At 42.8% G+C, this 26,800-nt stretch overlaps 1 protein-coding gene across 7 annotated transcripts in view; it reads left to right on the forward strand.

Annotated features, from left to right (window-relative positions):
* BCORL1 (BCL6 corepressor like 1) overlaps nucleotides 1-26,800 on the forward strand; it is a 1,083,397-nt gene that overhangs the window by 842,894 nt on the left and 213,703 nt on the right. For all 7 annotated transcript variants that reach the window (XM_044057522.1, XM_044057520.1, XM_044057526.1 and 4 more), the window contains 2 exons: nucleotides 18,978-19,144; nucleotides 22,080-22,225. In XM_044057522.1, the coding sequence (XP_043913457.1) occupies nucleotides 18,978-19,144; nucleotides 22,080-22,225 (313 nt within the window). The remainder of the gene's footprint in view (nucleotides 1-18,977; nucleotides 19,145-22,079; nucleotides 22,226-26,800) is intronic.

Here is a 26,800-nt window from a genome sequence, read left to right on the forward strand (position 1 = left end):
TACACCATACAGGAATCTGTCTCTTGAACTATCTTTGTTTCCCCTTCCCTTTCCATTGCATCTTGCCGATCTGTACATCAGGTCCCTTCAGCCATTCTGTGAGACAAATTGTTGTACTTTTTGGTCGGCCAGTTGGATTGGCAATCTTTTGAACCTCTGAAGGAGCAGGAAATAAAAAGAAATATCCTCTGTATTGAAAGCTACTGAATGGTGTAACTCTTTCTGGTCATCAATATTAAACAGGAGAGAAATTAGGAACATAAGCACTCATTGTGATGATAGAAAGAATTTTACAAGTTGCATGATTATGTTAACGATAGACCCTAATTGTAAAAATGGAACAATGCCATATCCTCCCAGCATTCAGTCATTTTTGGAGTCCCACAGTGTTCTAGGTCCACTTCTGCTCACTGTTATTTATAAATAATATGTCTGGAAACATTACAAATACCAAATTGATACAATATGACGATTATTCTGCTATTGCTGTTTCTACTTGCTCTCCAAGTTATCTCAGGTCCCTTGTTCAGAGTTATTTTCATTTACTCAAGTCCTGTTTAAGGAGTAAGAATCTTTTGTTAAACAGACAAAAACCAAGTCTTTGCTTTTCTAGTCTAAACTTCAGTCTGCAGGCACTTTACTTCATTTCCTTTTGTGATTCCATTAATTGCAATTCCAGTAAAACTCTTAATATCTCCTTGGTTGACTCCTCACCATGTCAAGGAGGTGACTTAAGCATAATACTTGCATTCATTCTTGACAGACAGTTAAATGTCTTGTGTTGCATACAGACGGCAGCCACAAAACATGATATCACGTTAGGCAAATCATACAAAGTAAAATAATTCCTTGCAGATAAAACTATAGTTAGTAGTACCAGTTCATAGGTTCATAGGTTCATAGGTTCATACTAGGCTATCTGCCCGAGGGCATTTACAAGCCTAGCCCATAGTTTTGTGGCTTACGCCACCCCTTTAGTATGGGGAACTATACCCATTATTTTGCTGTGCCTCTGTTGAGCAGTGACACTGAGGTAATCCCTGGGGTATATCTGCGATCTCCCATCCATTGGTCAAGATTTCTCTTGAACAAGGCCAGCGAGGTGCTCTGCCTCACATATACAGGGATTTTATTCCACAGCATAGGGAGTCTTTGGGTGATGAATCTATCCCTCCAGCACGTCCTATTAATAGCCGTGTCGAGGTTTAAGTCTCCCGCCTTGTGGCTCTGACGGATCTAGATTTTTGAGGTGAAGCATATTCATCAAATCTGGGTTTGACATGGCCTTGTATGTTAGGCAAAGGTCACCTCTGAGCAAGCGGTGGCGACTGAATAGAGCTGGAGTTCTTTCAGTCGGGCAGCATAGGACAGATGTTTGAGACCCTTTATCCTTTTGGTGAGGAACTTTTGTGGCCTCTCCAGCTGCTGCAAGTGTCGGGTCAGATACATTCCGAATGGGGCATTGTACTCAATCATTGGTCTGATGAGTGATGAGTATAGGGAGACTATGACCTCCATTGATCTAGATGAGAATCCCTTCATGATAAGGTGGGCAATGTAGAAGGTCTTCCTAACTACTTTAGCTACATGGGTGTCGAATGACAGACTACTATCAACCTGGGTCCCCAGGTCCCTGATAACTTCTTCTGTGCTCAGTGGATTGCCACCTATTTGGTAGCTAGGGGTAACCTTGTTTTTCCCGAAGGGTATGACTATGCATTTTTGGCATTTAACTTTAGGCCATGGCTCTGGCACCAGTTATCCGCTTCTGTGAGACCCTTCTGAAGGATATCTGTGTCAGATGTGTTTTCTACTATGGCGCCCAGTTTGCAGTCATCTGCAAACTTTGTCAGCCATAACCCTCCTGTGTTTGCTTGTACTTGGAAAAGTAGATGCCAAACAAGAGTGGTCCCAGGACTGAGCCCTGTGGTACACCACTTGTGACAGGCTTTGAGTCTGACATGGCGCCAGCAACTCTGACCCTGTGGGTTCTGTCACTCTGCCAGTTTGCAACCCATCTTGTGATGTATGGGTTAACATTTAAGCTGATGAGTTTTTCAATGATACCCGAGTCGGGTATTGTATCAAGGCCTTCGCCAGATCGAGGTAGGCTGTATGGACTGCCTTTCCTCATCAATGGCTTTGGTGACTGTTTCAAAAAGTCAACCAAGTTTAGAAGGCATGATCTGCCTTTGACAAAGCCAAACTGGGATGGATTCAAAGTCTGCAAATTCCCTATGTCTTTATTTATGAGGTCCATTATGATCCTCTCCATGGCTTTGCAGATAAGGCTTGTCAAGCTAATGGGCCGGTAATTTCCAGGGTCGGTGGAGGCACCGCCTTTGTGAAGTGGGACCACAGTTGCAGTGCGCCACTCGCTGGGTACGTATCCAGAGGTAAGACTATGATTAAACAGCTGTCCTAGCTGTGGGTTTAATTCCTCGTTGAGTTCGTGGAGCACACAGCCGGGGACACCATCAGGTCCCATGGATGCTGTGTTTTTGCTTTGGAGAGAGCAGTTCTCACTTGGGCGTTGGAGATGTTTGGGGGCTGCAATCGCTTGGTATAGATATCTCTCCTTTTGGGGGAGTTTGCACTGAACCTGTCAGCCAGTATGTTGGCAATGTCTGTAGGATCAGTAATCTTCACATCATTTTGAACTAGTTCTGAGCATATCTGGGAGTTTCCTCCCAGGTTTCTAACATAGCTAAAGAAGGCCTTATGATTGTCTTTTGAGTCTTTAGCTATTTTTCTCTCAAAATTTGCTTTGGATGATTTTATGAGAGCTCTTAGTTTTTACTTATAGTGATCAAGGGTGTCTTACCTTTTAAGGATTTTGCTCTATCTTGTAGTAGCTTCCTCCTTTTGTTGTAGAGTTTGTTTATGGCTGGGGTCCACCAGACTGGACGCTTGCCTTTGGTACAAAGAGTCTTTGTTTTGCTTGGGATTGCCTTATCCATGCAGTCCTGCAGGTGCTGGTAGAAGGCATTTGTAAGTGATTCAGCGGCTTGAGTACTGTTTTCCACGGCTCTGGGGCCTTAAAGGAGACCACACTAGTCTTTAGAAGTGTGAAGTCGGCTTTCGAGAAGTTCTTTACTGTGGTCTTTTTATTTCAGGTGGGGTGGGATGAGGACCTCCAGCGAGATTAGTTTGTGATCTGATCTCACCAGTGAGGGGTATACTTCCGGTGTTGAACATTGTGCTCCCATGTTCGTGATGATGAGATCAAGTATGTTTTCTCCTCTTGTGGGATGGTGACTAGTTGTTCCATGGCATTTGAGTTTATGAATTCCAGGAACTTTTGGGCTAGGTGTTTGGGCTTGAGTAGTGTTCCCAGTCTATATTAGGGTAATTGAAGTCACCTAGTATGATGGTGTTTGGTGATACATTTATCCCTCTAGTGTTTTCAGGAAGGCCATGTGAGGTTCCTGAGTTTGTGAGGGTGGCCTGTAACATGCTACAATTTGCAGAGCAGTCTTGCCTATGGTTAATTGCACCTGGATGGTCTCCAATGCATCGTGCGTTGCCACCAGTCTTGAGGTGTGGGTGTCTTTGATGAATATGGATACCCCCCTCCTTTCTTGGTATTGTCCGGATTTTGGGGCGGAACGCATGATAAGAGGTAAAACCTGATAGTGCTGGGGTGCTCTCAGGAGCCTTGAACCAGGTTTCTGTCACTGCACAGACATCGATGTTCTCCATACTGAGAAGGGCCTCGAGTGCGTGCATTTTGAGATTTAGACTTCTGGCATTGAGCAGCATTACCCTTAGTTTTTTCCTTTTTGTGTTCTAGGGTGGTAGGTTTAGAATTTGAGCCTTGCCTAAAAAGGCACTATGGGGTGGCAAGAGCCTTTGCCAATATCCGAATCCCAGGGTGACAGGTGCAAGCCGTCCCTTGAAGCAGCGTGGCTTGTCCAGCATGTCATCCCAGGCAGACAGACATTGGATCCCCTTTGAATGACACCAGAGTTTAAGCCAATTGTTAAAGCTGATCATCTTATCTCTGTATTGTGGCATCATTCTTGGTAAAGGTAGGATACTGCTCAAGGTCAGGGTCATACCTGCCTGGGCTACATAATCAGAGAGCTCCTCAATGTCTCTTTTCATGTAGTCCAAGGAGGTACGCCTCAGGTCGTTTACACCAGCGTGGACAATGACTGAGTCGTATTTGTACCTGCTGTTGAGAGACCTGAGTGCTTGCGTTATGTGGCGGATTCTAGCGCCCGACAGGCAGCTTACTGTGACCTTCTCCTTACTCAGTCTGGTGAGCGGGACGTCAGTGTGTCTGACTATGGAGTCACCAATGACTAGTGTGTCTGGCATTGTGTTTGGCCTTAAGGGCTGTGACTGTTTGACACTCTGACTGTGAGGTCTATGTGTTGCAGGTGTTGTGTTCTGAGGTGGTGGTTGTTTGGGTGTCTGCTTTGGTGGCCTCTGCTGTTTTGGTAGATTTTTGATCAGAGCCACGAGTATGTCTTTGTGTGTTTATGTGTATGATTTGAGGTTGTGATGGTACTATGTGAGACTGGGTCTATAGTGTGTGTGGTAACCTTCTCCTCCTGACTGGTCTTGCCAGTCCTATGTTGAGAGAGCTCAGCCTCCAGTTTGGCCGTATAGTTGCATCTCTCGCATGTATTTGTGTTTTGTGGGAGGAGGAGAGGGTTGTCTGTGTACATGAGGCAATTGTAACATTGCCTCAATATTCCCAGGTTCACCAGCTGAGCAGGAGAGGACACTAGCAACTGATCCCTCGACATGCTAGAAGGACTAGACAAAAAAACTTTAAAAGAGATACCGGGGGATGTGGGTGACCGAGAAATGGGGGTTTGCCTTTTGGGGTGCTATCTATAAGAGTGCCGTATCAAGGTAATAAGTACTGTAGGAGCAAGTGCTAGGTTTAACAGATAGAGAAAAGTCTACTTGGAGTCAAGTAGAGATGATCCTTTTAGGTATTAGAGAAAGTGCTAGTAACAGGGATGCTTAAAGGTAAGATTGAAAAGAATGCACTCTGCAGTGTGCACTAGAGAAGTTAGATGTGAAAGTAGGTAACTTGAGTTTTACCTGTTTAAAAAGTTAAGGTTTAGTGGAGAGTTACTATTTTTAAAACAGCAAGATGGACTGAAAGGGGTGGTTACTTTTGTATTTTGGTACTATGAAATACTGTAGGATGGCCAATAAATTTAAATAATTGAAGGGGTGGGATTTCAAAAGTGATGGTTTTGTGATTACTCACATAAGCCAGTGAAAGTAGAGAGAAATGAGATATATGGTCAGATTAACATAAGAGGCGGGCAACTAGAAAGACAGTGGTATTTAACAAAACAACTTAAATGGGTGGGAGGGAAGGGAAAAAATTCTGCCCGACTCAGAACAGAGAGAGCTGTGGTCTCTTTTGAAGTTTTAATACGCTGTTAAAACAGAATGCAAGCAAAACACAAGATAAAGAAAACAAACTACAGTATTCAAAATATAGAAAGGCAATACAGAAATACAAAAAATAACAGCAAACTAACCTTTCCTTCACAGCAAAGTGTAGCAGAGTCTGGATGAGCCTTTCTGGTAAAAAAGTTCTTACCCACTTTTGTCTGTTTAGTATGTCTCCCTTCTTTGGATCAACTTAAATATCATCCGCTACAGAAATTGCAACAGTCTTAACTGCTGCTTACTGTAAAATGTGTCACCCACCACTGCATTTCAGTCCAAGAGTTTGGCTGGTTAAAATTTAGTCATTTCAGTTTCACATTGCTACCCCTGGCAGCTAAACTACTTTAGAAAGCCGGTTACCTGCCTTACCTACTTCTGTTATCTGGAGACCTGTTACAAGAGCTCATAAAGGCTCTACTGTTTATCTAATCAATATCACATTAGCAGTAAGTACACAACGAATCTCCTTGTCTGTCTGTGTAGGTAAATTTTGCAATAAGATCTGAATAAAGAATCACTGAAAGGTTTTTGCAAATCAAATCCTTTCGAGTTACATTTCTATAAAAAATTAGATGGGCAACAGTGGTACCAACTCAGATTCGCTTAATGTAAAATTCTTCATAATGCTTTTTTTTCTTTCTGTTTTCTGTGTTGTATTGTGCAGTTGGGTTTACACACTCAGCTTTTATACAGGGATCTAAAGACTAATTTGTCTAATGTTTTTAACTTATTACTCATTAGCTACTTCAGTTTTCTTCTATTAGTTCTCTTCCTCTTCCTAGCTCTTTCTTTGTGTTTTCCATTTATCCTTATTGTGTTACCTTACTTGAACTGATTCTATTATGCTCCTAATTTTATATTTATATTGAGCATTCTTTGATATAAATATGGTAAAATTGATCCCTCCACTACCCAGTTTTACATATTTATGAATCCTGTCATTCCTGTGCACTCAGAATCCTACATTAGATTTTTGTATATAATGTATTACCTTGTTATTGTATATAATCATTTATTTGCAGTTACCTACCCGAGTCAAATGAAAAAAAGACTTCTCAAATGGATATTTCCGTTTTACTAAAGTAAACAAACAAATAAGTAAATGCTGGTTTTAAGCTTCATCAAACATTTTAAACTGATATATGTTGCTTTTTCATGTTAATTTGAAACTAATGTCAGTATCAGTAAGAAAACTGTTTCCCAAAGCAAAATGTCACATTTTGGCTATTTCAGAATAGCGGTATTATCACGGCCTAGTTTTATATTTTTAACAGTCTCGCTTCCTGACAAAATGGACAATAAGATGTCACAGTTATCCAGTCAGAAAAGTGCTGTGGTCACAGATGTTGTTTTCCAGATATTACTCTGGCAGTTAGCACAGAGGACTGAATTTCTGAACCATTAAAAAGTGATATCCTGTGTGCATAGTAAAAGTTTTGATTCCTTCCACCTTTATTTGTATACTTTGTGGCTCTGAGCAAGTCACTTAATCAGAGGGTGCTCTTGGGTCACCCCTGAAAATGGACAATTTGTCTGGTAGGCTTATCCAGTCAACAAACAGGTAAAACATTTTGAAATAGTGAATGTTACTTCTTTGTTGTTATAATATGTAATACAGAATTTCACTGCTAGTCAACACCTGTACATCATGCATCTCAGAGTAGGGCATGTCAGTACAAAATACCAGTCTGTTGCTGTGTTTGTGCGATGATTTGTTTTTTTTTTCAGTGCACTGTCTCAAATCTTGGTTTCTGTAGACATTTTAAAATGATGCATGTTGCTTTCTCATCATGATGACTTGGAAAGCAAAATGTCACAGTTCCACTGGGAAAGTATGCTTCCCACACGCATGATAATTAAAAGGTTGTAACGTTTGCAGTAGCATGCCTTATCAGTTAAATATAAAGTGATCATTAAGAAAATTGTTATGCATCACGTTGCCATTAACACTGCAGTGATGGCATTGTCTATTTAGTAGCATTGCCAAGTGGTAGACAAGAGGTACCTCTTCTGACACAAGCAGTTTGATGAAAGCTGTCTAATAAAATAATGAAATAAAACATACCTGTTTCATAGATATGCTTTTAAAGAAATCATTAGTAGAACAATGCTCTGAAGAATCACAGAACCAAGACATACCTATTTTTTTTAGATTTGCTGAAGTATTAGAAGAAAAATTAAACTCACTAATTAACTATGTATTTATTTTTAACGTAGTCTTTCACTAAAGAGTAAGTGAACTGGTTGTATGCAATACTTTAGTATTTCCTAACTGAAATTGCTGCTGTTCTGGTAATTTTGTAGCCAGTGTGGATCTTTATCAATTGTAGCATAACTTCTGAGTTGTGCAGCAGTAGATTAACAGCTACTTGCTTGTAACAATGTTCAGAATTAATTGAGCTGCTGTGTAGCCCCACCACATTCCACTTAGCCCCTCCCATTCAGTTGCTTCTTACAGCACCACCCTGCTTTGAAGTCACTAGCTAACCTTGACTATCATAGATGTTTTGCAAACTGAATTGCTAAGTTTACAGGATTTTGTTACTGCTCTGTGAGGAAGCCTGTTTATAGCCCATCAGAACTAATTCCCAAGGCTTCTGTCTCCGTCACTACAGTCCAGTGCACTGCTTGATACAGCTGCTTCTGTCTCTATCACTGCAGTCCAGTGCACTGCTTACTGTACGGCTTCTGCAGCCATTTGCTATCAGGTTCAGGACCCCCTCTGTGCTCACGTACAAGTAGATTACTGGTAAACCACTTCCAGTCTTGAACACTCTCACTTGTGGTAGCTGCTACCTCTCACAGAAAGCTCTGCTGCAGTGCTAACAGAGAGAGTAAAGAGCTAACTCTGTCAGATCCCTGTTCTATCTTAATGATTTTCTCATTTAGGCACCACTCCAGCAGGGGCGCTTTTCCAGTATTTATTTAGTGTAGGTAGACCAGGATGGGGGCACCAGGTAGTGTGGTGGGGGGGTGCCATGGTGCCCTTTTGCCTAGGGCACCAGTTGATCTAAGGCCGTTCCTGCCTACAACAACTGCCTAATTAATTTTTTCTGTGCCACTTCATTGCATTCAGTAATCAGTCTATCTTTTTTATCAAAATTACTTTTGGGGGGATAAGTACTGATGTGAAGTTGTTCTATCTCGCCTTCATTCTCACTGATGGGTCCGGAGCCGATCCTCGGCTCTGACTCGGCCAATTGCTAAAGCTCGAGGTCTTCAACCAGCTCATGGCCTACTCCCTATCCCATGATGTACTGGTGCTTCCCTGAGAACTCGTTTGCTGCTACAACACATCAGGCGTTTCACCAGCTCTGGCCAGTGAATATAAGCATTTTTTTCAAGCTTAATACTTTTTTCTAAATATTTCATCCTTTATAAAGTAGTTAGATGTTAGTTTAACCGAGTTAAGTTTAATGAACAGCATACCTTTCTCTCGTTCTCTTTTGTGGCTGTTTTTTATTAGGTATAGTTTAACTCCCTTTTCCCATTTATTCAAGCTGATAATATAGCCTTTTATGTACAAATATATCTGTGTATGGTGTGTTTGTTGGTTAGTAGTATAAGAAAGCTTAGATATAGTTTTTGTGAGCCAGTTTTTTATTTAGGGCTATTCCTTCTTTAAAATATAACCTATTTAAATTAGAAGGCATTAAGGACTGTTTATAGTGTGATTATTGTTTGTTGTAGGATTGTTAATATGTCTCAGGAGAAATCTAAGTTTGGTTTCAAAAAATGCCCTAAGTGTGGGCAAAAGATATCCATCACTGATGGACATTTGGATTGTGTGTATTGTTTGGGGGAGGTTCACCTCCAAGTAAAGCGTTCCATATGCCACTCGTTTAGTACTAGGGTGCTGCATGAGCAAAAAAGTAAACTGATAGCAAGAGGACTGGTCAGGTCTTCTTTTCAGGACTCATTAGATAAGGGCAAGACCCAAGATAAGCATTCTAAATCTTTCAAGTCTTCTTCTAGATTGGAGCTAAAGACAAGCTCGTTGACTCAAAAAAATCAGACAGACCACCTTGGCACCACAAGTTTTGGAGCCGACGATTGTGCTTGTTGGTAGGAGCCAGTCCCCGGTTCTGGAGCCAGTATCTCCTGCCCTTAAGTCTCCTATTTTACAGTCAGTGGCTTCTTCCATAGCCCCTTCTCGGTCCTCAAGGCTCTCTGATAAGGATGTGGATCGGATGATGCAGAGACTGCTGCAGATACTAGCACTAGCTAAGATTTTGTCGGTGCCAGCCATTGGGGCTTTGAGCCTGACTGAGACCCAGTCCATTACTTCTGTTCCTCCTTCGACCCGACTTGAGGTTTCAGGGCCTGAGTGTTCAGAGCTGATGACTGTGGATCTGCCGGAGCTGACACCTGCTCCAGGCCTGTCGGTTCCGACTACCCTGACTTTCTCGGTGCCAACCGTGGAGTCTAGGAGCCGACACTTGCAGGTCAGGTCCAGGGAGGATAGTCGAACCGACCAGTAGGTTTTGACTTTACCTCTCAGGGCTTCAGCACGGCTGACTCGGCTTCTACCTCTGGCTCAGATCCCTCCGCTTCGGTGCTGGGGAGATCACCTGCTTCTTCGGATCCAGGGGGTTTCTCTCATCGGAGCCAGGGGTGTTTTGATGCCATGAGGAGAGTGTTGTCCCCTCGGGCTCCCACATCATCAGAACTGGCAACCTCCTCTCTCAAAATGCCTGTGTCTACTTCTGCTTCACTGGTCCCTCAAAAGCGTAGAGACCCAGTGCCTCAGGTCTCCCCATTGGGTGAGCCCTGCTCTTCCGAGACCTCACCCTAAGCTCCCACTGAGGAGATTCCCAGGAAGAGACTTTGCAAGAGGAAGCATCTGGACTCCCCACAGGAATCTGTCACGTCAGATACTGACTTGGATGAGTCAGAAGGGTCCCTACGGTCCCCCTCTGATATCTCGTTTGGAGATATCTTGGAAATTCTCAAACAGAGGGGTGGCTGGAAGCCCATTAACCCCAGTGATGAGTCCGTTCTCTTGAAGGCTTTTGGGTCTCAACCCTCCACCTCTTGGGTGTCTCTTCCTTTTGATGATCTGATGGAACTCATCTCTCGAAAGGCGTAGGAGTCCCCAGATACCATGGAACCTGTCCCTCGGTGGCCTAACAGATTTATGACTTCCCCCAGGACAAAGCTTTCCTAACCAAAGGAGTACCTGTTGATGCTATGGTGGTGATGGTGGCAGCCACCAAAAAGGAGTTGTCAGAGACCTCTACTTCTGTTCATCCTCCTAACAGGGATTCTAGGATTATGGGCAGATATGATATGCACATGTTTAGTTCAGCAACCTTTGCTGTTTGATCCCTGAACTATTTCACGCATTTTACTAGACTGCACAGAGATCTCCTTAAAGAGCTGAGAGATACTCTACAGGCTGCAGTAGCTGCAGGAGTTTCAGATGAAGTAACTTCCAAGCTTGCTACCCTAAATTCCCTTGTAAACTCTTCCATGCATCTGATTTCATATGCAGCTGATGGAATGAGCAGGGCAGTGGGTACAGGAATTGCTCTTAGGAGACATTCCTGAATGCGCTTATGTTCCTTTGTGGAGCCCTTTAAGTCATCCGTTGTGAACACCCCTTTCGATGGCTCCTCCCTGTTTGGACCCAAAGTGAAGGAAACGCCTAACAGGCGTGAGCAGGATGGAAAAACTTTGCTGTTGGAGTCCGTTTTTCCAGCCCTACCAGACCTTACCCCAAAGTTCAGAAGGGAGGTAAGATGTGGTTCCGTAAAACTCTAAGGAGATTTCCAGGACACTTGTGGTACCCCCCCCCCCAAAGGGCACACAGCAGAGGGGGGTCTGCAGAATCAGGACGACAGAGATCAGTTCTTTGGAAAGCCCTGTCAGCGCTCCTGAAAGGAGGCCTGCCTGTCCATCTCTGGAGGCAGTCGGGGGACGCTTATCTCTGTACCCAGATGCCTGGCAAAACATAACAAAAGATCACTGGGTACAAAGCATAATATCTAGAGGATACTCCATTCCCTTTGCCACCTCACCACCCCTTGTAAGAAAAATCCTGGATGTTCTACCCAGTCACAGGGAACAAGCAACCATAGAGATTCAAAAGTTGCTAGAAAAAAGAGTCATCCAACCAGTCCCGGCAGACCAGAGAGGATACAGAACTTACTCAAGGTTCTTTTTCATTCCAAAGAAAACAGGGGACTAGAGACCCATTTTAGACCTCAGCAGACTAAACAAATGTGTCAAAAAGACAAAGTTTCAGATGGTCACGCTACAGTCGATACTTCCCTTTCTCAGGAAAGACAGTTGGATGTGCTCGATAGATCTCCAGGATGCATACTATCACATCAAAATGGCCAGGCCATCCAGAGATCATCTGGGCTTTCGGCTGGGAGCCAGTCACTACCAGTTTTGAGCTCTGCCCTTTGGTCTCACTACAGCCCCCAGAATGTTCACCAAATGTATGGCAGTAGTCACAGCTCACCTGAGACGTTTAGGATTCCAGGTGTTTCCGTACCTCATCGTCACTACCAGGCATCAACTTATACTAGCAAGGAACACAACCTTAAATCTCTGCAGTCAGTTGGGTATTACCATAAACTTAGAAAATTCTGCCTTATTGCCATCCAAACATACCGTCTTTATATGAGCAGATATGGATACAATTTCCATGAATGTAAAACTTCCATCGAAAAAGGTTTGTGTTTTACAAAAACAGGTCTTAGTTCTTCTAGCAAAAGAAAAAGCCTCAGCTTCAGTGGTGCTCAAATTATTGGGGACAATGGCGGCAGCACTCATTGCGATTCTTTTAGGCCGAATGCACATGCATATATTAGAGTGGCTTCTGTTCACACAATGGTCCTTTCAGGAACTTCCAATGTCTCATCAAATCCTGATAACGAAATCATGCAAGAACGACCTTCGCTGGTGGCTGACATCTCATCAAATAACAATAGGTCACCCCTTTGTTGTACCTGGTCCCATTACCACTATGACTACTGATGCTTCCCTGATGGGGGGGTGAGGGGCATTATCAGGGAAGAACAGCACAAGGCACATGGAAACTACACGAGGCTCATCTGCATGTCAGTGTCCTAGAGATCAGAGCGGTACTTCTAGCGTTGCAGTCCTTTCAAGACTGCCTTCCTCTAGGAACTATTGCAATTCAGACGGACAACATGTCAGTGGTCTGGTACATAAACAAACAAGGAGGAACCAGATCTTACCTCCTATGTCGAGAGGCCCTGAGAGTATGGCAATGAGCTACTTCCACCCAGTGCTTTCTGATAGCAACGCACATCCCGGGGAAGTCCAGTGTGATAGACAGATTGAGCAGAGCAATTCTATTGCCTCACAAGTGGTCCCTGAAACAAGAAGTGGTGGAAAGGATATTCCTCAGATGGCGCCAGCCTTGCTGCGACCTCTTTGCAACCCCAATGAACACAAAATGCAGCAGCTATTTTGCCCTAATCTCCCCTACGGTAGACTCCCCAAGGGACGTGCTTGTACACTGTTGGACCCGGGCCTCCTTTATGCATTTCTACCTTTTCCGCTAATACCCAAAGTTTTACAGAAAACAAAGGCTCTGGGAAGGTCTATTATTCTAATAGCCCCTTACTGGCCTTGTCAGATTTGGTTCCCCTTTCTTCAGCTTTATCTATTGGAACAACCTTGGATCCTGGACCCAGTTCCAGATCTTCTGACTCATTCATCAGGGGCTCTTCATCCCAAACTTCATACCCTCAAATTGACAACTTGGCTGCTCTAGTTCCCAGAATAGCCAGGTTTCAAAATCTCTCAGCTGCAGCTCTGCGCATTATCATATCCTTCCATAAGTCATCTACCAGGAAGCTATACCTTAGTAAATGGAAGAGATTTTCAATATGGGCGTCTCAAAACAATATTAACCCATATCTAGCCTCAATTTCATCCATTTTAGAGTTTTTGATTAAACTTTTCAATGAAGGAGCAGCTGCTGCAACCATTAGGGGTCAGTTAGGGGCAATCTCTAACTTTCACCTTGGTGATCAAAGGTCTAATATGTCCTACAGACTCTCCAAAGCCTTTCTTAAGGGCATCTCTCATTTGAGGCCTTCTATTTGGTCCCGAGTTACACCATGGAATCTAAATTTTGTCCTTTCTCATATCATTTTACCCCCATTCGAACCAGTCTCATCTTGTGACCTGAAATATCTGTCATGGAGAGCCATTTTCCTAGTAGCTATTACATCAGCTCGGAGGGTTTCAGAGTTACACGTCTTGTCCATAAAAATCTCCATGTTTAATATTTCATAATGACAGAGTTTTTCTTAGGACAAGTCCATCTTTTTTTACCGAAGGTATGTTCAGAGACAAATCTCAACCAGACTATAGAATTACTTGTTTTTTTCCCTAATTATTCTAATAAGATGGAACATATGCTCCCCAAGTTGGATGTCCACAGGCAGCTTCGATTCTATTTACACAGGATTAAGGACTTTAGAAAATCAGAACAGCTCTTTCTTTTTTGTTTCGTTTTTAGACTCAAAAAAAGTTTCTCCAGTAGTAAAAACCTTGTCAAAATGGTTATCAGATTGTATCTCTTTTACATATGATTCTGTCCATTCATCATTACATAAAAAAATAAAGGCCCATTCAGCTAGCGCTGTTTCCACATCTTCAGCCTTTCTGGCCAAACTACCAATAGATTCCATTTGTGCAGCAGCCACATGGTCTAGACCTCATACCTTTATCAATCATTACAAATTGGACAAGGCTCCAGGGACAGGGCCTCCTTTGGTTCCACTGTCCTGAGGAATATACTCCCGTGAGCCACCCGAGAAAGATGGTGCTTGAGACGCTAACCCATCAGTGAGAATGAAGGTGAGATAGAACAACTTCACATAAAGAAGTTATGTACGCACCATAACGTTCCATGTGAGTTGTTCATCTCGCCTTCATTCTTACGTCCCACCCTCCTACCCCCTACCAGTGCCTTGTGGACTGAGAAGTTGAAACAAGTTGAGTTGCCTTTAGCCCTTATCTAGTGTATCCTTGGATACTATTTTTTTTGGGGGGGGGGGACTTAACAAGTCAGTTAGTTGGCAGCAAACAAGATCTAAGGGAAACACCAGTGCATCATGGGATAGGGAGTAGGCCACAAGCTAGTAGAAGACCTCGAGCTTTAGCATTTGGCCGAGTTGGAGCTGAGGATCAGCTCCGGACCCGTCAGTGAGAATTAAGGCGAGATGAACAACTCAAGTGGAACGTTATGGTGAGTACATAACTTATTTTTTTGGAGATTTTTACTTATTTGCTTGCTATAGTGGATTGATTGCATTAATTGATGATGTTAACTTTAAAATTATGATAATTTGGGGGTTCTTTCCATTGTGTATGATGCCCCTATAGGTTCATAGGAAAATACTAGTCTATTGGCCCGGAAGTCATTATAAGCCTAACCAAAACTTTTGCCCATGTTCCCACAAAGCCAGCACCTGTTTCCCCTATCCAGCAGGGACACAGGTGGGATCCCAAGGGTTTATTTTCTGTTTCCCATTCAGTCGTCCAGGTTCCTCTTAAACAGGGCTAGAGAGGTACTATGCTTGACATGGAGAAGGAGTCTATTCCATAGATGGGGGAGTCTTTGGGACAGAAATCTATCCCGCCGACAAGTTCTGTTAATTTCACAGACCAGGTCGAGGCCTTGCGTACGGGTTGCTTGACTGGAGTTTTGACTTACGGATATGCAGCAGCTCCATCAAGGCTGGGTCTGAGATGGCCTTGTATGCCAGACACATGTCACCTGTGAGCGGTCTGTACGAGACTGAGTAGAGGGACAGGGCTTTTAGCCTATCAGTATAGGACAGGTGTTTGAGACCCTGGATTTTCCTGGTTAGGAACCTTTGTGGTCTCTCCACTGCTGCATGTGCTTGGCAAGGTACATGCTGAAGGGGGCATTGTACTCAATAATGGGTCTGATAAGGGAGGAGTACATGGATGTTATGACTTTCTTGTTCCTGGATGAAATACCCTTACTTATGAGGTGGGCCATGTAGAAAGCCTTTCGTACAATGGAGGAACATGGCGGTCAAAGTCCCTCACAACTGATTGCATGCTTAGTACATTGTTGTTAATGTGATAATTAGTGGGGACTCCATTTTCCCCAAAGGAGATAATGATGCATTTCTTGGCATTCAGTTTGAGGCCATGCTTCTGGCACCAGTCATTTGTTTGGGTAAGACACTCTTGGAGGATGTTCACATCACTAGGGGAGTTTAATACGGCACCCAGTTTGCAATCATCTGCAAACTTGGTCAGCCACAGACCACTGGTTTTGGCTTGCACCTCAGAAAAGTGTATCCCAAACAGTAGAGGCCCCAAGACCGATCTTTGGGGTGCACCTCTTGTTACGGGTCTACAACTAGAGGTGGCTTCCCCTATTTTGACTGAGTGAGATCTATCAGTGAGCCAGTTAGCTACCCATCTGGTAACATATGGGTTGATGCCTTGCTAGGAGAGTTTATCTATTACGCCTGATTGGAGAATAGTGTTGAAAGCTTTGGCTAGGTCAAGATAGGCGGTGTGCACTGTCTTCCCATCGTCTATGGCTTTGGTGACTGTTTCGAAGAAGTCAACCAAGTTTAACAGGCACGATCACCCTTTGACAAACTAAACTGTGTGGGGTCAAGCGTTTTGAGGTTGCCAATGTCCTTGTTTATAAGATCCATGATAATACCTATCGTGGTCTTGCAGATCAGGCTAGTTAGGCTGATGGGCCTATAATTGCCTGGGTCAGTGGATGCTCCAAGCTGAATTGCCTATAGTTGCCTGTGTCAGTGGACACTCCACCTTTGTGTAGAGGGATCACAGTGGCTGTCCTTCATTAGCCTGGGACAAAGCAGGTGCTCACGCTTTGGTTGAATAGGGTGCCTAATGGAGCTGACAGCTCATGCCTGAGTTAATTTAGGATACAGCCAGGGATGTTGTTTGGTCCCATGGAGTTTGGATTTTTTGCCTTTGAGAGGGCATTAAACACCTGCTCCCTGGAGATGAGGGGAGGGGGGCAGGTGCTGGGGATGTGCTGGTTTACTGACTATTAAAAAATCCCAACAAATATGCTTTTGGAAGATGGAGTCTATGAAAGAATTATTTCTTCTTCCATTTAGAAGACTACCATCTTTCATCTTATGAGCATTGTACTTTTTTGATGAGAAGACTCTGCTTAATAGAACCAGAAGCTTCCAGACCTTTATTGAGCTCTAGTGCTAGTGAAAGATGGAAAAAACCTAGGAAGCTGTTTACCCGTAATCTGCAGGTAGTTAAATGAGGCTTTACAGATATCTTTAGTTTGGTGAAAGGCTAAGGGTACCTACTCGGGAGCAGCACCACCTTGTTAGCTGTTTACAGTAATCTGCAGGTAAACTATATGAGCCCTTAGAGCCCTTGTTAGTTCAGTGATAGCCTAAGGGCATCTACTCAGCCGTGGCAGTACCTTGGAAGCTGTTTACAGTAATCTCCAGGTATTTATATGAGGCATTAGAGACCTTGTTAGTTCAGTGAAAGCCTAAGGGCACCTACTCAGAAGTGGCAGTACCTTAAATGCTGCTTACCATTAGTCTGTAGGTAGTTATATGGGGCCTTGGAGACCTTGTTAGTTTAGTGAAATTCTGATGAGGCTACCTACTGAGTGGCAGTACCTTGAACGCTGCTTACCATAAGTCTGTAGGTAGTTATATGGGGCCTTAGAGACCTTGTTAGTTTAGTGAAATTCTGATGAGGCTACCTACTCAGGAGTGGCAGTACCTTGAACGCTGCTTACCATAAGTCTGTAGGTAGTTATATGGGGCTTTAGAGACCTTGTTAGTTTAGTGAAGTTCTGATGAGGCTACCTACTAAGGAGTGGTAGTACCTTGGAAGCTGTTTACCAGTAATCTGCAGATAGTTACATGAAGCCTTAGAGACATTGTTAGTTCAATGAAAGCCTGAGGCTACCTCCTCAGGAGTGACTATACCTTGAAAGCTGTTTACCAGTAATCTGCAAGTAGTTATATGAGGACTTCAAGACCTTGTTAGTTCAGTGAAAGTCTGAGGCTACCTACTGAGGAGTGGCAGTACTGTGGTCGCTGTTTACCATAAATCTGCAGGTAGTTATTTGAGGCCTTTGAGACCTTGTTATTTCAGTAAAAGCCTGAGGCTACCTACTCAGAGGTGGCACGGCATTGCCAACCCCCAGCAGAGCAGCACCTGGTTTGCCTGTTTCTCCAATTGTCAGTGCCCCTTTGGAAGCTGACAAACTTGTGGTGGCTTTGATTTTTTTTTTCTCAGCCTCAGTGGAAAGTTCGACTGGGTCACAGTCAAACACCAGTTCCAGGTGCATACAGTTGGTCAGGTCATGGTGCTGTCATGAAAGATTACCCCTTCCTCATTTGAATTGCTTAGAGTTTTTATTCTTGAGCCTAAGGCTGCTTTCTAGGAGAGTATTATTTCAACCCTAAAGAATAAAAGTGTGATTGACTGATTCTTCCACTGTGTCCTCCTTGGAAAAGAAATCCCATTCTAGGGTGTCTGGCCCTCTGATGCATGCCCTAGCTGTGTTTGATTTTGAGAATTTTGCACAGACGTAAGTTGAGTGTTTGGCAAAAGATTAATATACTAGCACCCTCCACACACACACTGAATTCTGCAGTTGTGGCATCATGCCTCCTACCAAGAGGAAGAAGGGAGGCTACACTCAGTTATCCAACTTGGATATTGGAGAATAGGGAAAACAAGTCCTGATATTCATAAAAGGCAGTAGGTGGTTGTGTAAATGCCACCACCCTGAATTAATCCTTCAGCTGCCTGGGATTCTGCCCAGATATTATGAATACAAACACTTGAATTTTCTCCACAGAAAGTGCAACCATAACTGTAGATCTTCTGAGGGAGAGATTCCTATAGCATCGTCCTCCTTGTGGACCTCACTAAGACTTTAATTTCCATGAAATGCTGTAATAGGGGAGTGTGTGTGTGTGTGTGTGTGTGTGTGTGTGTGTGTGTGTGTGTGTGTGTGTGTGTGTGAATAAGATTCAGTAATGTGTATTCACTCATTTGTTTGTGCACAATTTACCTACGAATTTTTCATTAGGACCAAAGGTGCTATCCACCACTGTTTATGGCAGGCTAATGCGGCATGGCATTGATGTAGCTGCGAAGCAAGGCTGGTATTTGCATGGGGTGGGGGGTGCTTAACTAATAGTAATTCAGTTCAAATCATAGCTGATGTTGGACAGAAATACAAATGTGATTGATGCTGTAGGAATTTTACATTAAAGATGTACAGTTCTGATCAGAATTGTCACATCTGAATGTCCCATTGTCTTGCACTGAGTAGATACAACACAACATAATCTGTAGTTATTGATGGAGCTCTCCGTCCATGAAATACAGATAGTAGTGATGTCCATAAAAAGAGTGCTTGAGTAACACATTAAAAGAATACAAGTCCTACTAAAGCTACTTAAAGCTAAAGGTTCTGATGGTTATTTTGTTAATTTCTGTGTACACATATAGTTTTGTAACCAGTTATTTGTTACATTTTTCTGTAGGAAGTTGTCCTGTACTGTTTGAAGAAGAATCTTTGTGATGTTAATCACCAAGACAATGCTGGGTATACTGCTCTGCACGAGGCTTGTGCACGGGGGTGCACTGACATTGTGAAGGTGCTTTTGAACCATGGTGCAGATGTCAACTGTAGTGCACAAGATGGAACTCGGTAGGGCTCACTCTGATACCTGTTGCACTTTTTTTTTTTTTATAATTAATGGTATTTGTGACTTCTAGTGATACACTGATATACTGTGTTATAACCCTGTCCAGATAGTTCTGTGCAGAAATTTAACAATGTCTGTGCCTTCTAGTGATGCTGTCCCACTTAATACTGTTTTAGTTTTGTAATTTTCTAATGATGTTTGAAAAAAATATGAAGAATTTGTTGCCATATTATAATAAGATATTCCACTGAGATTTTTTTTTCAGAATATATGTTCTACTGAGTTTCACAGTGCAGCTTATCGGGTAGTTGAACTTCACAAAACATTTACTAGCCAGATGACGGCCTAGTAAAAATGTTGTGTTTTGCATTCAGAACAGGCACAGTGTCAGAGAAGGATAAAAGTCTGACTGTGGCTGGATGTTATGCCATGGCAGCTCTCCAACAGGGGAAGGTGTTAGACACGTAATTGATTGAAAGCCTGCTGATGATGATCCTTTTTCTTATTGCTTGGTCAGGAGATGACATTACTGATTGTATCCCACCGAGAAATAGGTGAATCCCAAACAGAGTGATGTGGAAGTGCTAATTCTACACAGGATGCTTAGGGGGGCCACTGTTCGTAATGAAACCAAATATCCAAAAAGTTTATTTTTCCTTGTGGAGATTCTACGTATTGAAGACATATCTTTACAGTACAATATTTTACATCAGTAAATACACCTATTTGAAATAAGAGAGTTAATTACTTTTAGCACTGGCTGGATTGTGTATATATGGCCATATGCACCTTGCAGCTCATTTTACATTGGACAAACAGCACAACCATGGAAGCTTGTTATATCAGTTCATTCGAGTGATATCGGATATATAAAAACTTGTCTTGACACAGGAAACAAAATAGCTATACGTTTATGCATAAGTTACAATGGAAGAAGAGAACATCTCTGTATTATTAATTTTAATAAACCAGATTTAAACAGATAGTTATCATTTTTATAAAGCTGAATTTGTTTTTAGTCCACTAGCTGTTGCTATTATATTGTATGTTATTAATATTCTTGAAGTGAGCATAGTTTGTGGAACCATTTTATATATGACATTTTTTTTTTATTTTTATACATTTTTGTTGAGTAATAATTTTTAAATGCAATGAAATCTGTATTTGAAATTATTTTTAAATGTGTTTAAATTAGGTGCCCCACTTTAGGTTTATCTGGTCATATGGATCAAAAATCAATTATATTGGGAGAGTTAGTTTTAATGATGTTATTTTCTTACATTGATGTTACCAAGAGGTAAAACTAGTCTTGTTTGTTTGTGGAGTTAAATCCACTAGTACATTTGGAGTGTTGTACTTTGGTCTTATATGTATATATCTCTATATATATATATCTATGTCTGTTTGCATGTAATTACATCATGAAAAGTAAAAAAAAAAAAAAAAAAAAAAAAAAAACAAAATAATCACAAATGGTAGAATAAAAAAAGAGAACCGCAAGACACTGAATGGCAAAACATTGGATACTTCTCACAAAAAAGCCCTGCATCAGTAAATCACAACTACAAAACTGAGATCAAGTGTCATCTTGGTAGTGATACTGTTGGGGCAAAGGATTTGAAGTAAGACAATGTGTAAGGTTAGGGTCAGGAGAATGAGAAGGTTACAGTTAGGATTGGCAGACATGAGTAAGGAAAGCAAAGGGGCTTTGAGAAAGTTGCACCTGGGCCCCACCCTAATTCATTGCAGCAACCAGTTCATCATGAGGTATCCCACTAAATAAGGGGGCATGTGTTTGTACCTTCTGTGCAGGTAGAGAATATGGCATTGGGTTGTAAGCAGAGGCATCACTCATTGCTGTGTCACTGGTGCATATCCAAGGCAACAAATTCCGTGAGCCATTTTTACAGTGCTGTCCTTGAGCTATGGAATTGTGGCCCAGTACAACCAGGTCAAGAAGTTCAATAAAAGACCCTAGGTACTGAGATAAAGCCATAAATATGGCCCAAACAACCCGGGTTCAATTAGCAGTTTGGGTGTCTAAGGCATTGGCAGGGTGGGATGGGTGTGCCTATCCCAGAGTGGAGGGGCATATATCTTGTCACTCCCAAAGGGGAGGAGTGGTCCATGAAGAGGAAAGTAGCTGTTGGACAATTCGTATATGCGCTTTGGAGGAGGTGGAGGGACAAGAGGGTAGGTCATAACGTAAAAGCAGATCCTTCTTCTTTATGGAAGCAGTTACTGGTGAGACCCCACAGAATGGCCTTAAGTTCCATACCCATTCTCGCCCAGAAAAAAAAAATGTGTTTTCTGGGAATAAAAGAAGGAGCTGGTAGAATCAGCACTGGACAAGGACACTGGGAGGAGAAGACCAAAAATTGTGAAGTAGGGAGAGAGAGAAATTCCTTAAAAAGAGTTCTGCACCTTTTCCCACCTTTGAAGAACCTCTTCCCTCCCATGGACAGTTTGCAGGATGTATGTTTGTTCATTGGTTGGGACAAACCAACAAGATTAGGGGCTAGATGCATTTATGTAGTTTATAGTGCATAATGCATATGCACAACACCCCCTGCCCCATGCAGAAGCTTCTGAGAGAAAGTTCTGAAGCATGATAGACTGAAAGGATGAACCTAATTCTTAATCCATCAAAGAGACATTCCATTTTTAGATCCACTAATACAGAAAGAATGTATTTTTCACTTCCCTGCACTTTAGAAGGTGGTCTCATAGCTATCATTCATTTGATTAGTATGCATCGTGAAATGTGTTGTAATGCTTTTTTTTGTAAATGTTCTTTTTTAGTTATACATTTAATGTTGAATCTGTCAGAGTAAGGTAGCTAGCATGTTTATACCAGTGGGATTATCTGAAGATGTTGTACAATGCATGAGCTCTTGTCCTGTTGTACTTATTCATGCTTTTTCACTCTGTGTACAGGCCCATACATGATGCCGTTGTAAATGATAGTGTGGATATCGTGTGGCTCCTTCTTTCATATGGTGCAGATCCCTCCCTTGCAACTTACTCTGGACAGACTGCCATGAAACTTGCAAACAGCGAGACACTGAGATTATTCCTCACAGGTAATGTTTGCTAATGGATACATGTAACATTAGTAATGTTAGATTCATCTGTTAAAGATCAAGTACAAAAGGTCTTTTTTACCATTTTTTTTGTTATAATTATGCCTATATCCTATTAAGTGGTCTTTCTTATCCCTGTATGCCAAGTACAATAAACTTTACTAGGAAATTGTTTGTAGTGCATGGAGTGCTACGATTATGTTCTGAAATCAAGAAGAAGCTAAACTTCTTAAGAACCTTCTCAGATCTTTATAACACTTTGGTGCCATTAAGAAGTACTTGCTAAGCACCCCCTGTTAAGTTTGAGTCTTGAACTAGGGGAAGCACTTAACAAGTTTATCTTTTTTCTTCATTTCAGAACATAATTGTGGCATTCCGTCCACCACAAATAAATTCCTACTAAAGGTTACTGAACTTCGCATTCAGTGTAATAACACAGATGTCACACTGTAGTAAAACAGATGTTCTTCATAGTCGGTGTTGCGGTACCGATCCATGGGTTTTTCTGCTATACAGACACCTGACTGGTCAGATTTCCTAAGTCTTTTCATCATCTATAACCAAAGAATATCCAGTAGCTGAAGTCCAAGCACGAGGGTATAAGAAGGGAGTCGGTCAGTGCCATCTGAAGTTCTTTCTAGTTGTGCAATCCAATACACTTCAGTGTGTACCAGACGCTCAAATTGCTTCAGCTGGTTTGTTTTTCTCCAGAGTTTCCCCAAATGAATTTCAGATAAGCGCCCCATTGGGGAATTCTTTCTTCTGATTAATGTACAAAAAAGTTAATAGTAACTTGAAGTGTGGGAAACAAAGCCCTCATAAAGGCTTTCATTCTTTTTGTGTGTTTTGTTTGGGACTACAGCACAGTTCCAGTTTTCAGGATTCTGCTAGATTTAGAGCGAAGACCTTAAGCATATGGCCGAAGTCCTCCCAACGCACAAGGAGTCCTCAAACCCAGTTCCTGCCACTCCTCTACCTCCCTCAGTTTCCACCACTACTTTAACAAAGAAACTGAAACAAAAGAACTCTGCAGACACTGGTGATCATCTGAGTCTAAGTCAACTGAAAACTCCAGGTCCAGTGACTACCAGGCCTGAGCCCCCTCTGGTGTGACCTGTCAGGAGGCTGACATGGCAGCAGGCCACTCAACTCTGTCTCCGACATCTGTATAGGCTGGGTCTGAGGTCGCTCAGCAGGCCTCAGCTTCTGACATCCAAAAGTACAGTTGTGTAAAATCTTACCATAACAATAGATGTCCTTCTCTTAACTGTTGCAGTATTCCTTACTGTAGGGATCTCATGTCTGGGGCAGCCTGATGTTCTGCCAGTATACGAATGTCTTATGATCTTGAATGTGCCGTACGTCACACATATGCTCCCCCCAAAGGACATAGGGCATAAAAGTGACGTACAGACACAGTTACCCAGAAGTTCTTTGTTGCCAGTCCGAAAGCCAGTATTGCTCATTGGTCTGAATGCCTTGTTACTGTGCTGAATACTAGCCATCAGATAAGTGCCTTGTTGGGGTTAGCTTTTTTTCCTTTTCTTTTCTTTGGTCTTTTATTTATTTTGCCTAGAGTTCATGTCATCCAAAAAGTGAAAATGTCAGTGTGGGAGGCAAGTTCCCCATAAGGATCATCACAAACAATGTCTCTTGTGTTTGGGTGCTTCCCATGGACCATATCTCTTGTTGTATCTGTAAGGCGTTTATACCTAAGACACTCAAAAGCTGTTTGTCTTCCATGGCCATTTATCTTGAAAACCAATGGCTTAAACTGTTAGCCTACGGTAACCTGGCAAAATCCACTAACCCCAAGATACTCCCGTAAGGTAAAAAGGAATCCAAGAAGTCTTGGCTGGATTGTTTAGCTGTCCAGCCTCCACTGGATGTACCTCTATACGTGGGTAATTACTATGTAGGCCGTGCGGCATTTATTTTGAATTTCTCTAGCATAACCTCGTTGGAAGCCGGCAAGGATGTGTCTTTTCGCACGTCCTCTAAGGCTTTGCAGGTGTGTGCTCCTGGCTTCGAGGGGGAACAGCCGTTGATTATCTCAGAGGGTCCTAGAGGGGCTCTGCAGATACTATTGTAAGGAATACTGCAACAGTGAAGAGAAGGACATAATTGGATGTCATTATATTTTCATGTTGCAGTATTCGTAGCATGAGGGATGCTCTGCCTGAGGCAACCCGAACGTGTGGCCCATATACAAAAGCTTAGCCTTGGCTGTTGTATGGTGCATGGGACATCACACATAGGTACCATAAACCATGGCCCATAAATGTGACGTTCACACGCACAGACCACAGAACTTCTCTGCCACCAGTCAAATGTCAGTTTGCTCATTCTGCTCTGCGGCAGTGTCTTCCAAAAGATAAGTACCCTGTTGGGGAAACTTTTCTATTCTGATGGGTGTTTTTTTTGTTCTTTCCATAAGCTGATTCAGTCCATGTCATCTAAGAAGGGAAAATGTAAGTGCAGACGTCAAATCCCATGCAAAGACAGCCACGACCTCTCCCTTTTTTGTTTAGGGTCTTCACATGATTACAAAGCGTGTTCCATTTGCCACTCATTTGTCCCTAAAACTCTGGGCAGCTGTCTTGCTGCAGAGGTATCAGCGACGTCAGCTTCCGATGTCGGGGGGGGGGGACCAGGTTCACCCGAACGGCTTACGGCAGTTTCCATAACTGAGGAAAGCTTTTCTAATCCTCTGGTGTCCTCGGATCCTAGGCCTATGCCTGCTCAGCCCAGACCAAAGACTCCTCTAAAAAAGAAACAGAAGTCTAAGCATTTGTCTGCTCCTTCAGAAGGTATTCCTGATTGGCAAGCATTCTCTCCATCTCTTTTTCCAGGCCTTTGTGGCTCTTAGGCCTACTTCCTCACAGACTCCTTCTACTCTTCCAGCTTTGAGTCCCAGTCCTGCTTCTTTGGGCCCCTTGCCCCATCCACAGACACCTGAAGAAGATTCTTCATCTTCCTCTTCAGATGAGTCCCTTTCTTATTCCTCACAACTGGCTTCTCCCTTAGGATATTGTTCTCCTGAAGAGGACTGTCTAGAAGGTGATTCCCCACCTGAAGACATCAGCTTTGGGGAAACTATTTCCAAAATGCGGGAGTACTTCAAATGGGATTCCACACAAATGACAGAAGTTCAAAAGAGATATTATAAGCTTCTGCAGATGCAATCCTCTTCCCCCTCAGCCATTCCTCCAGCGATCCCAGCCTACTTGAAACCTTTGCCTCAGCTTCCATAGCTCCAGATTCTCAGCGACCTACCCCAAAAAGACGAGACAGGTTCTATAAACTTTCTGATGACTTTAAATTTCTTATCAAGCCTCCTATAGCAGACCCTGCTGTAATTGCTGTCTCTCCAGATAATCCAGACAGATTCACTCTACTTCCTTGCCCCCATCGGATAAAGATAGTAAAATGATGGACAGGTTAAGGAAGAAAATTTACACATCTTCCATCCTGACCTTTAGAGCCATCAGTTACTAAATGCATATGGTCAAATATGATTTAGACCTGGTCTCACAAGCCATAGATCAACTGAACTCAATTATAGATTCACCCACTAAGGCACAAGTGGCCTCTACTCTTTAATTAGCCCCATATGTCACTAGACACTCTATAAAATGCAGCTATGATGCTCCCAAAGCATCAGCTAGGTCAGCTGCTTCAGCCTTAGTTCTCCGTAGGTACTCCTGGCTCTGGCTGCAACCATTGCCTGATGATTTCAGAAGCAAAGTTATGGACGCTCCTCTTGACAATAGCTTTCTCTTTGAAAAGCAGTCAGCAGAACTGTTTAAAATCCTGCAGGAAAAGAGCAAGGAACTGCAGGACCTCAAACATCTTTTTATCTCACCAGTGCCTAAGTTTCATAGAAACTACCCTGCCAAACCCAGATTTGTCAGGAAAGCTTCCGCTCCACCTTACACCAAACCCAGGAAAAGGTGCTAGAAAACCTTCCTCAGCCAAGCCTACCTCTTCTGAAACTACTCCAAAACAGCCCCTTCCTAACAAGCATAACAGTGTGTGACTATCAGACTCTAACACTCCATCTTCCCCTATCTGCCCGCCTCTCTCACTGTCTTCCCCTGTGGCAAAACCTGGGTCTTGTCAATAGTGGAAAAAGGATATTTCTTGACCTGGGGGAAAAACCTCTTCCAAAAGGTATCTCACACCCTCCAAAGGACCAGATTCATCTCATCCCACATGTCATTCAAGATCGTCAGACAGGGTACAACTCAGAAGGTCCCTCCAAGACATGAAGGCCTAGGTTTCTTTTCCAGACTCTTCCTAGTCCCAAGAAAGGATGGCCCATGGAGACCCATCTTGGATCTGTCCCTTCTAAACCCCTTCTTCTATATACCGACCTTCCGCATGCTCTCCCTCCAAACACTTCTTCCACTTTTGACCCCCAGTTCTTATCTGGCCACTTTAGACCTAAATGATGCATATCTTCACATCCCTATCCACGCATCTTATCAGAAATTCCTGTGTTTTGCAGTGCAGTCCTTGCCCTGTTTACTGCCTTGCCCTTTGGTTTGTCCACAGCACCAAACATATCCACAA

This window comes from Protopterus annectens, chromosome 15.part0 (genome assembly GCF_019279795.1).
Source record: "Protopterus annectens isolate FY-2018-M chromosome 15.part0, PAN1.0, whole genome shotgun sequence".
NCBI lineage: Eukaryota > Metazoa > Chordata > Ceratodontiformes > Protopteridae > Protopterus > Protopterus annectens.